Source organism: Mobula birostris, chromosome 18, assembly GCF_030028105.1.
Source record: "Mobula birostris isolate sMobBir1 chromosome 18, sMobBir1.hap1, whole genome shotgun sequence".
Taxonomy (NCBI): domain Eukaryota; kingdom Metazoa; phylum Chordata; class Chondrichthyes; order Myliobatiformes; family Myliobatidae; genus Mobula; species Mobula birostris.
The window spans coordinates 62,795,531-62,807,888 of NC_092387.1; the positions used below are offsets into that span (position 1 = coordinate 62,795,531).

The 12,358-nt window shown below is 42.9% G+C and overlaps 1 protein-coding gene across 1 annotated transcript in view; it reads left to right on the plus strand.

Annotated features, from left to right (window-relative positions):
* The first annotated feature begins 731 nt into the window (after nucleotides 1–731).
* cdhr1a (cadherin-related family member 1a) overlaps nucleotides 732–12,358 on the plus strand; it is a 64,762-nt gene continuing 53,135 nt past the window's right edge. Inside the window, exons 1-3 of the mRNA XM_072282817.1 lie at nucleotides 732–756; nucleotides 6,032–6,127; nucleotides 11,153–11,298. Of these exons, the coding sequence (XP_072138918.1) occupies nucleotides 732–756; nucleotides 6,032–6,127; nucleotides 11,153–11,298 (267 nt within the window). The remainder of the gene's footprint in view (nucleotides 757–6,031; nucleotides 6,128–11,152; nucleotides 11,299–12,358) is intronic.

A 12,358-nucleotide genomic window follows, 5' to 3' on the forward strand; every position in this document is an offset into this window, starting at 1 on the left:
GTTAATAATGTGTACATTTTATGTGAATGTTTAATTAGCCAATAATTTATAGAATTCTTGACTAAATCCATAATCATTGCAAATTTTGAACATAAATTCAACCTTTAATAATGACCTGACATTTATAGTATCCATGAGAACTGGATGACATTGTGAAACACTGGTACTTAATGAAGCTTCACAGTTATTACAACCATGGTGTCTGCTGTGCATTTCATTGTCAGTGCTGACACACACAAAAATGTAGATTAACTGCCAGGCGTCAGCAACTTACCCCCTTTATACAGAGCATCAGAAGATAAATAAATGGATTTGTTAACAATAGGTGATTTTCATCTATAAATATTATTTCATTTCAAAATGTTTTGGAACTCTGGACCCTGATTTTATCAGCAGTTTTATCAGACAGGAACAGCTCCTGGAATTAACTGATGAGCAGATTAGTCTGATCGGTGTCTCGAGTTAACACGAAAGCAAATGGCTTCAGGAAATACTTCTCCTTTATTCTAAGGTTAAAGTGTGGTGGGAATGTTGTCCAAGGATGGAGAGAATAAAGAAGCATCTGAAGTTGAATCTGACTCCAGAGATTGTATTCTTTTTATATATAGACATACAGTAACACAGTTACAGGCTCTCCTGGCCCAGTGACCCCATGCTGCTCAGTTCCACCCATGTGACCAATTAAACTACTAACACGTATGTCTTTGGAATGTGGGAGGAAACCAAGAAGAATGTACCAACTCCTTACAGACAGTGGTGGGAATTGAACCCCAGTCGCCAGCACTGAAATAGCATTAAGATAACTGCTACGCCCAGATTCTTGTACATTAAGGTGTGCCTTAAGTGTCAAAGGTGGGGACAGAGGCTTGCGATTTTACATCAGATTCCACCTAACCGAGAGATTAAGATGATAAGCTTTATTTGTCACTTGCACACAGAAACATTGAAACGTAGTGAAATGCATTGTTTGTGTCAACGACCATCACGGTCTGAGGGTGTGGTGGGGCAGCCTGCAAGTGTGCCATACTTCTTGTGTACAACTTACTAACCCTAACTGATACGTCTTTGGAACGTGGGAGGAAACTGAAGCACCCGGAGGAAACCCACGCGATCACAAACACTTTACAGACAGTGGCGAAATTGAACCCGGGACACTGGCGCAGGGACAGTGTTACGTTAACTGCTATGTGACACTGCCACCCAACGTTACAGTTACAACATTACAATGTCACAATGAATATCCCCCACCAGACAAATTATTACATGATCCTACCCCTTCAAAAATTTGGGCAGGTCCTGAAGAAGGGTCTTGGCTGGAAATCTCAACTGTTTATTCATTTCCATAGATGTGTTGCCTGACCTGTTGCCTCCAGCATATTGTGTGTGAGGCTCTGTAAACGTAAAGGCATCTGTTAGTCTTGCGAGACCATGGATCTGTGCCTGGAAAGTCTTCACTCTCCAGGGCGCAGGTCTGGGCAAGGTTATATGGAAGACTGGCAGTTGCCCATGCTGCAAGTCTCCCCTCTCCATGACACCAATGTTGTCCAAGAGAAGGGCAATTGGACCCATACAGCTTGGCACCAGTGTCGTCGCAGAGCAATGTGTGATTAAATGCCTTGCTCAAGGACACAACACGTTGCCTCGGCTGGGGCTCGAGCTCATGACCTTCAGGTCGCTAGTTCAATGCCTTAACCATTTGGTCACGTGCTCTGTAACAGCTCATTTACTTTATTCTGTTGTCTTATTAAGCCCATTCCCCCTATTGCACAGTCTCAATGGCCATCCTATAAACTATTGCACTGTCCCTTTAAACAGTTCCACGAAAATTTATCAGAATCGGAATCAGAATCAGGTTTAATATCACTGGCATATGTTGTGAAATTTGTTATTTTTGTGGTAGCAGTACAAATGCAATACATGATAATAAAAATGTGAATTACAGTAAGTATATATATAAAATAGTTAAATTAAATAGAAATAAAACAATAGTGATGTAGTGTTCATGGGTTCAATGTCCATTCAGAAATCAGATGGCAGAGGGGAAGAAGCTGCTCCTGAATGGTTGAGTGTGTGCCTTCAAGCTTCTGTACCTCCTGCCTGAATGAAAAGAGGGCATGTCCTGGATGCTGGCAGTCCTTAATATATGCTGCCTTGCATTGCTCCTTGAAGATGTCCTGGATGCTACGGAAGCCCTTGCCCATGATGTAGCTGAGTTCATAACTTTCTGCAGCTTCTTTTGATCCTGTGCGGTAACCGCGACCCCACCCCACCCCATCCCCATATCAGCTGGCAATGCAGCTGGCTTGCATCTGTAGAAATTTGCAAGTGTCTTTGGTGACTAGGGTTGCCAACTTTCTCACTCCCAAATAAGGGACAAAAACAGCAGTCAAATACGGGATACCTGCGTTTACCCCGGGAAAGACTACCATGACCACGAAGCCTTGCACGGGCACCTTTGTGTGCACATGCAATCTGTGCATACATGATGTGCGCATGTGTGTACGTGCCGATTATTTTTTCTACAAATTGGTTTTGGCTTAATCTTCCCGATTCTGTTAAATGAAACTGCACTGTACATACATTATTTCTACTTTATAAAGGCTGTGTATTTATCATATCATTCCTGCTTTTACTATATGTCAGTGTTATTTTAGGTTTTATGTGTTATTTGGTATGATTTGGTAGGTTATTTTTTGGGTCTGGGAACGCTCAAAAACTTTTCCCATATAAGTTAATGGTAATTGCTTCTTTGACTTACGAATGGTTTCATAGGAACGCTTTACCTTAGCGGGGGAAATATGGGACAAGGGCGGTCCCATATGGGACAAACCAATTTAGCCCAATATACGGGATGTCCCAGATAATATGGAACAGCTGGCAACCCTATTGGTGACATACCAAATCTCCTCAAACTGGTAATGAAATATAGCCACTGCCATACCTTCTTTGTAGCTGCGTCGATATGTTGGGCCTGGGACGGAACCTTGGAGATGTTGCACCAACATCGACTGAATCACTGCCACAGCGACACTTTCCCCAGCAAAATATTGTACTGATGCTCGCGGAGTTTACATGGTACATTGCACATCCTGGACATTGTACTGAGTCTACTCAGCATCAGAATCAGCTATTATCACCGACATATTGCCATGAAATTTGATGTTTTTGTGGTAGCAGTGCAGTGCATGACAGAAATAAATAATTAGTGGAGAAGAAGGATTATGAGGTGGTGTTCATGGGTTCATGGCCGTTCAGAAATATGATGATGGAGGGGAAATACTGCAGCTGTTCCTATAATATCGAGTGTGGGCCTCAATAGCATTAAATAATATAATATTTCATCTATAAATACTATTATATTTAAATATTATTAAATGTAATAATATTTATAGATGGAAATTCCCAATGGCAGCAATGAGAAGAGGGCATGTCCCGGCGAGGATCCTTAATGTTGGATGTCGCCTCCTAGAGGCACCACCTCTTGAAGACCTCCTCGATGGTGGACATGTTTGTGCCCATCAGCATCTCAGAGCAACGCACACAAAGTCTCAGAGGATCTATCCTGGATCCAGTAACTAGATGCAATGCCAACAGCTCTATGTTATTAGGAGTTTGAGATTTGTTATGTCACCAAAGACTCTGGAAGAATCTCTATCGACGTGTAGTGGAAAGCATTCTGATTGGTTGTATCACTGGTTGGAATGCATAGGATCAGAAGAGGCCGTAGAAGGTAGCACACACAAAATGCAGGAGGAACTCAGCAGGTCAGGCAGCATCCATGGAAATAAATAGAGAGTCAACGTTTCGGGCCGAGATCCTTCTTCAGGATGGAGAAGGAAGGATGCCAGAATATAAAGGTGTGGGAGGAGAGAGAGGCTAGCTGTAGACTCAGTCACTTCCATCATGGGCACAGCCCTCCTCGCCATCAAGGACATCTCCAAGAGCTGGTATCTCAAGAACTCAGTATCCATTATTAAAGACCATTTCCATTCCAGAAATGCGCTCATCATGGCACTGCCATTGGGGGAGAAGGTATAGGGGCCTGAAGACCCATATTCAATAATTTAAGAACAGCTTTCTCCTCTCTGCCATCAGATTTGTGAACAGTCAATGAGCCCATTCGTCTTCTGCAGTATTTATCTATTTTGTAGCTTATAGTAATTTTTATGTCAGCAGTGTATTGCTGCCACAAAACACTAAGTACCGTGACCTATGTCAGTGATTAAATTTGATTGATTCTGATTCTAATCAGTGCGTAGAGTCATATGGAGTAGTATCTAGCCCTTTGGCCCATCCAGTTAATGCCAGACATTACTACCCATTATCGCTGACTGTCAGGATTGAATCCAGATCATTAACTGGGCCACTGTGCAATGCTACCTAATTCGTATACTCATCATAAGATCATAAGATATAGGAACCAATTAGGCCATTCAGCTCATTGAATCTGCTCCACCATTTAATCATGGCTAAATATTTTACCAGACCCATTCTACAGCCTTCTCCCCACAATCCTTAACTCACTTACTAATCAGGAACCTATCAATCTCTGTCTTAAATACACCCACAGCCTTCTATGGCAACAGATTCCACAGATTCCACCTTCACAAAGCTTGCCAATGAGAAAATCCAGCAATGCTTTGGACTCTGCAGGCTTGTAGTGTTGGGATGTTACTGCAATGAACCAAAGCACTTATTAGGGTTTATTTTGATAAGGGAAAAACATCCTTAATCAAGTAAATGGACGATTTAAGTCTGTGTCAGTTGTGTGATGGATTTACCCAAGAAAGCAGCTTCCCCTCTCTTCAGAACAATGAATCATCCGATTAAAATCTTAGTCCCTGGCATTGCATCTGTCCAAAGCCAGCTTCTGTGCAAGGGTCACCAGAGTGCTCCTTCTGGAATAACATCAATATTACTTTCAATAAAATCAGCCCCATTGCTGTGTTATAATGAAGCATGCAGAGATTTACTACAATTGTGTTTTCCTCACTGTGACGTGCATCTCTCAGGGTAAGTGTGCGGTCTCTCAGTATTGTAAAAATAAGGCCTCAATCAGAATGATCAAGGTAGTGTAATCCACCGTAATCCTCTGTGTAATTATTAACTATATCATGGAGTATGTCCTCCAAACTACTTGTATAATATAATGATATTAACTAATAATTATATCAATTAGCATATTTTTTGTGCCATTTTAGCATTGAGTATGGTTTTGCTTTTGGAAACAGGTTTTGTGCTGTCTCGGAAGACGTTTTCAGATCCTGTCATGGGGTGAATGCATGCATTTTCTTTTTCCTTGTTACGTTTGCATTCGTTATTGCTGTACGACTCCATTATACCAGAAAACTGTAACATTTTAACTGATTTAGCTAACTAGCCTTTCAATATACAGACATAATGCGAAACTACACCCCAATCGTCAAAAGTAATACAATGTAACAACAGCACCAACCTACCTGCCATCAAGAAAATACTGTATGTACAGAAAGGTGCCAAAAAATGCCAGCAATATCACAAAGGGCCCCACCCACTCAGCTCATAGACTGTTCGTCCCACTCTGAACAGGTAGTATCTAAACCGGAACCACCAGACTCAAAAACAGTTACTTTCCCCAGGCAGTGAGGCTGATTAACACTACCTCTTATTAACTACCCCCCACCCCCGATCACTACTTTATCACCATTTGTACAGATGCTCCTGTACCTGCAAAACTTTATGTATGTATAATCAATCTGTGTATATAAATTACCTTATGTATTTCTATTTACTGTGTTTTTATCTTAATGTGAATTTTATATGCTGCATTGGATTCAGCGTAACAATTACTCATTTTCCTTTATACTTGTGTATTGGAAATGACATTAAACAATCTTGAATCTTGAATGGAGATCAGTAGTAAAGTGATAAAAATTTAAATTTTAAGTAATTTTAAATAAACTTTTGTGGGGAATTGAGACAATTGTATGAGGTTGTTTGTAGTGTCCCTAGAACTTGCATCTTGGTTAACATGATGTTGAATTTCTCCCAGTTCAGTCAGATTATGCTCCCTATTTCTATGACAATGAACCAAACAGCACCAATGGGAACATGGCAATGTTGAGCATCCCTGAAGACACACCAATAGGTAGGTGTAATAAATACTTCCATGGGTTTAGTGGTAAATTTTGTGAAGCTTGATCACTCTTGACAGGAGTGTGAGTTGGAATTTTGCACAGACATCAAGGTTCCTGATCCATAACTCTCCCAGTTTTCTGGGTTTGAAGATCAGTTGTGGCAAAATGGGAATGAGACACTAACATTGCTGTCCCATACTGTAATCTCTTCTGCTGACAGTAAACGCTCCAGTATACTAGAGTCCTGCACACTTGCTGAGATTATACAGAGCTTTGGACTTCTGCGATTGTAGACTAACCATAATCATCATTATCGTCATTATGTGCTGTGTCATATGACGTGAGTGATTGTGGTTTTGACCCTGATTATTCTCAGCATTTTTTTTCACAGAACTAGATTACCATTCCCTTCTTCTGGCCAGTGTCTTTACAAGGCAGGTGACTCCAGCCATTATCAATACTCTTCAGAGGTTGTCTGCCTGGCATCAGTTGTCACACAGCCAGGACGTGATATGCACCAGTTGCTCATACAACTGTCCACCACCTGCTCCAATAGCTTCACGTGACCCTGACAAGGGGAGGGGGTGTTGTTAAACAGATGCTACGCCTTGCCCAAGGGTGACCTGCAAGCTTCTGGAGGGAAGGCGTGCTTTACACCTCTTTTGGTAGAGATGATCTCCAGCCTGCCACCAGTAGGTTAGCCATAAGTTGGATAAGCTAGAAACAAGAGAAGATCTGCAGATGCTGGAGGAACTCAGCAGGCCAGGAAGCACCTATGGAAAAGTGTAAATAGTCAATGTTTCGGGCCGCAACCCTTCATCAGGACTGGGAAAAAAAGATAACAAATCTGAGTAACAAGGTGTGGGGAGGGAGGAAGAAGCACAAGGTGGCAGGTGACAGGTGAAACCAGGTGAAGTAAAGAGCTGGGAAGTTGATTGGTGAAAGAGATAAAGGGCTGGAGAAGGGGAAGTCTGATAGGAGAGGACAGAAGACCATGGACTGAAGGAAAGGCTGAGGAGCACCAGTGGGAGGTGATGGCAGGTAAGAAGATAAAGTAAGAAAGGGAAATGGGAATGGGGAATGGTGAGGTGAGGGCCATTACTAGAAGTTCGAGGAAATTGATGTTCCTGCCAGCAAGTTGGAGGCTACCCAGACGGAATATGTGTTGCTCCTTCAACCTGAGTGTGGCCTCATCGCAGCAGTACAGGAAGCCATGGACTGTCATGTTGGAATGGGAATGGGAAGTGGAATTAAAATGGGTGGCCACTGGGAAATCCCGCTTTTTTGGCAAATTGAGCTTAGATGGTCAATGAAGCGGTCTCCCAATCTACATCCGGTCTCATCGATATACCTAAGGCCACACTGGGAGCACCGGATACAGTTGATGATCCCAACAGACTTATAGGTGAAGTGTCTCCTCACCTTAAAGCAGGGGCCCCCAACCTTTTTTGCACCGCGGGCTGGTTTAATATTGACAATATTCTTGTGGACCGGCTGACGGGGGTGGGGGGGTGTTCAAGTAGGGTTGCCAACTTTCTCGCTCCCAAATAAGGGACAAAAGTAGCAGTCAAATACGGGACACTTGTGTTTAGCCCGAGAAAGATTACCATGACCATGAAGCCTTGCGCGGGCACCTGTGTGCGCATGCGTGACGTGCGCATACCTGACGTGCGCATGCGTGTACGTGCCGATTTTTTTTCTACAAATCGGTTTTGGCTTAATCTTCCCAATTCTGTTAAGTGAAACTACACTGTACATACATTATTTCTACTTCATATAGGCTGTGTACTTATCATATCATTCTTGCTTTTACTATATGTTAGTGTTATTTTAGGTTTTATGTGTTATTTAGTATGATTTGCTAGGTTATTTCAAGTTCAACAGTGCAAGACAGGAATGAGGAAAGGTGCAGCTGACTCATATCGTTTCATATCGCCAAATCATATTGTTTCCTCGTGGCCCGGTAGCACATGCTTTGCAGCCCGGTGGTTGGGGACCACTGCCTTAAAGGGTGTTTGGAGCCCTGAATGGTAGTGAGGTTGGTGGTGGAGGGGGCAGGTGTAGCATTTGTTCTGCAAGGAGCAAGATCAGTGGGGAGGGACAAATGGGCAAGGGAGTCGCAGATCCCTGTGGAAAGCAGAAAGTGGGTGAGCAGGGTGGGGTTGGTGGTGGAATTACATCGGAGATGGCAGAAGCTACAGAGATTTATGTGCTGGATGCAGAGGCTGTTGGGGTGGTAGGTGAGGACAAAAAGAACCCTACTCCTGGTGGGGTGGTGGGACGATCGGGTGAGGGTGGACTTATGAGAAATGGGTTATGGTTGAGAGCAATGTTAATGGTAGATGAAGGAAAGCCCCTTTCTTTGAAGAATGAGCACATCTCCTTAGTTCTGAAATGAAAAGCCTCATACTGACAGATGTGGCAGAGACGGAGGAATTGAGAGAAGGGGATGGCATTTTCACAAGTAACAGGGTGGGAAGAGGTATTGTCCAGGTAGCTGTGAGAATCAGTGGGCTTATAACAAATACCCGTAGATAAGCTGTCTCCAGAGGTAGAAATGGAGATCGGATAAGCTAGGGCTGTTTTCTCTGGAGAGATGGAGCTAAGGGGAGACCTGATAGAAGTTTATAATATTATGAGAGCCATAGTTAGAGTCAATAGCTGGCATCATTGTCTAATACCAGAGGGCATACATTTAAGGCAAGGGCGGTAAGTTCAAAGGAGATTTGCGGGGCATGTTTTTTTACACAGAAGGAATGTGCTGCCAAGTTGGTAGTGGAGGATAAAATGATTGAAGTGTTTAAGGAATCCTAAGGTGGGTACATGGATGTGCAGAAAATGGAAGCACACGGACATTGTGTATGAAGAAGAGATTAGATGGGCGTTTAATTACTGTTTGATTAGTTTGTAACAACACCATGAGCCAAAGAGACTGCTCCTGTCCTGTACTGTTCTATAATTTATGTTCTATGTAGAGAAGAAAATTGTTGCCTTGAATTCAGTACAGTGTAGATCAATTCCCAGGAAGAGGACTTGCCTTGTTAGAGTCACTGAGTTATACAACACAGAAACAGGCTGTTCGGCCCAACTCATCCATACTAACCAAGGCAAAATTCTAAGCTAGTCCCATCTGGCTGCATTTGAGCAATGTCTTTCTAAACCTTCCCTGTTCATGAACTTGTGCAAATATCTTTCAAATATTATAATTGTCTCTGTCTCCATAACTTTCTCTGGCATCTTGTTCCATGTTCCTGTTGCCCTCTGTGTTGAAATTCTTGCCCCTCACACCCTTTAAATCTTTCCCTTTTTATCTTAAACCTATGCCTTCAAGATCTAGACTCTTGAACCATGGAATAAGAACTGACCATCCACCATATCTATTCATTTCATGGCTTTATAGACCACTATAATGTCACCTCAATTCCTTTCGACCCAGCCTTTCCGGTTTCTCTTGGTAACTCTGGCCCTCCAGTCTTGGCAATTTACTTTCTGCCCATTATGCTACTGGCACTTAGGACAGCACTGAAGGTTTTCCATCTCTGGGTGGTGTTCAGGGCTTCCTTCATGTGTCAGTAGCTTCCTCTCAGTTTTCACAACAGTCAGTCATGCAAGTGCTGGGTGGAGACTCAGGAATACCGTCACACTCAGATGTTGAAGGATTCTCCATCACTGATTCCGTAACAATTTGACCAGTCAGGGTTATTAGCCCTGAGCTGCACCCTGAACCTGGAGGACTGGTGGACCACTCTTTGTCTGGCCTCTACCCTTGGACCTGTCTGGCATGGGTGACCCTACTAAGAGTCAAAGAATAAAGCCCTGACTGCAGCCAACATATCTCTCTGGGTCATTGAGGCATGCAAGCCTCCAAACCCTACAACAAGGTAGTGGTCCTCTTGGATGAGTCCTGGCATCACCCTTGAGAAACTTTCTGCGCACTCTTTAGTTTCATCACATCCTTGGCAACCAGAACAGCACACCATATTCCAGCTGCTACCTCACCACCATCTTGTCCAGCCGTAACGTAATGTCCCAGTACTAGTACTCAGTACCTCTCTGATCAAGGACAGCTTGCCATGGGCCTTCTTCACCACGCTCCCTATCTGTGTCAGCACCCTCAGGGTACTATGTACTTGTATCTGGAGACCGCTCCTCTCTGTTTTACAACAGTCTCCAGAGCCCTGTCGGAATCAGAATCAGGTTTACATATAGAACATAAAACATTGCAGTGTGGTACAAGGCCATTTGGCCCACGATGTTGTGCTGGATTTTTAACCTGCTCTAAGATTGATCTAACCCTGTCCTCCTATATAACCCTCTCTTTTTTTTATCATCCATGTGCCCACATAAGAGTTTCTTAAATGTCCCTAATGTATCTGCCTCTACAACTACCATGGCAGGGTGTTCCACTCTCCCACCAATAAAGATTCTAGAATGTTCTGCCTGGTTTTAAACCAGGGACCTTCTCCCGTGTGAGGCAAACGAGATAACACCACAATACAAAAACACAGCCCTTTTTTTAACAGTGGGAATTGTACCCAATCACTGGCGATGTTACGCTAACTGCTACGCTGCTTAGGATGTGCTGGGGCCAGCCCGCAAATGCCGCCATGCTTCTGGCACCAACATAACATGCCCACAACTCACTAACTCTAACCTGTATGTCTTTGGATTGTGGGAGGAAACCAGAGCACCCGGACGAAACCCACCCAGTTACGGGGAGATAGTGCAAACTTCTTACAGAAAACGGTGGGAATTGAACCCCATATGTTGTGAAATCTGTTGTTGTGTGACAGCAGTACAGTGCAATACATAAAAATGGCTATAAATGACAATAAGGATATAAAAAATAGTGCAAAAGTGTACAAAGTAGTGAGGCATTTAGTGTGTTAGTCCTCCCCAGGTTTAATATTGTGAAGAGAGAATCGGACAGATAGGCCTCAATTCACCGGAGAAGAATAATCCAGGCAATGATGTACACATAGTTCTTTGTAATGCCTTCTTGATGATAGAAACTCTGGATTTTGAATCCTTTCTAGGGTCCCACCTGTACACTTTAAATGGCACCGATCTGGAGGGAAATACTGTTACATATGGCATGACATTTGATCCAGGATCAAAAAACTATTTTGCAGTGGATCCAAAAACTGGAAATGTCACATTGGTGGAAGAGTTGGACAGAGAGGTAAGACTAATTCCCGTTTCATTTACTGTGATTGCTGGAAATGTATCAAAACACTGAACACAGGACGACATTTGGCCCATCATATTTTTGCTGCTGGTAACCTTCAGTTGGGTTTTCCACTCTAATCCACTATAATGGAATGACAGGGTAGTGCAGTGGTCAGCACAACGCCTTACAATGCAGGCGGCCAGGGTTCAATTCCTGCCACTGCCTGTAAGGAGTTTGTACGTTGTTTTCAAATTGCGTTGCTGTAAGGCTAATGTACAATTTGCCATCCTGTACTGTTTCTGCATGTTAACATTTATATGTGCCCATGTCTCTCTCTGAGTACCAATGATCTTCAATCTCTCACCTTTTAAAAATGCTCTGCTTTTCATTTTCTATAGCAGGAGAGCTGACTTTACACTTTGCCTCAGCATATTGAACTTGCCATGTATTTGCACATTCTCTGTTGTCCTGAAGCCTTTTTCCGATCTTCCCTCTGCCCACTCTGCTGCCTAATTTGTATCATGTGCAAACTTAGATATACGACACATGAACAGTTCTGCCCCACCGTTGATCCCTGCAGTGTTCCATGATTATGGTATCCCCAGGGAGTCTCGTACTCTCAGTCGCTTCACGCCACAGAAACCGGCATAAGCACCGGCCTGATGAGCCGATAAGGCTTGGGACAGACTTTAACTTTAATGGGTAAATGACCCATAATTCATGACAACCAGTTGTACACAGTCAGAACCCAAACTTGGCACTTTAATGCAATAAAGACCAAAGATATTTTACATTTTGCACTTGTGAACCCGATACAAGGTCCTGGCAGCAATTTAGTGGTCCCAGCTCCCACGAAGTACTTACTTCCTTCGTGAGTGTAATACCTATTCTCAGCTTTAATATTTATGGATAACAAAGCATCTCTCACAAAAACTGAAAATAAAAATTCCTGATTCCATCATGTTTATCTTGTTATCATTCAGAGTTTACTTCTACCTTATTAATTTTACAACCAATGAACACAATAATTAATTGTCCCCTTAAAAGATAATTTGTTTAGCAGTTTCTGGTG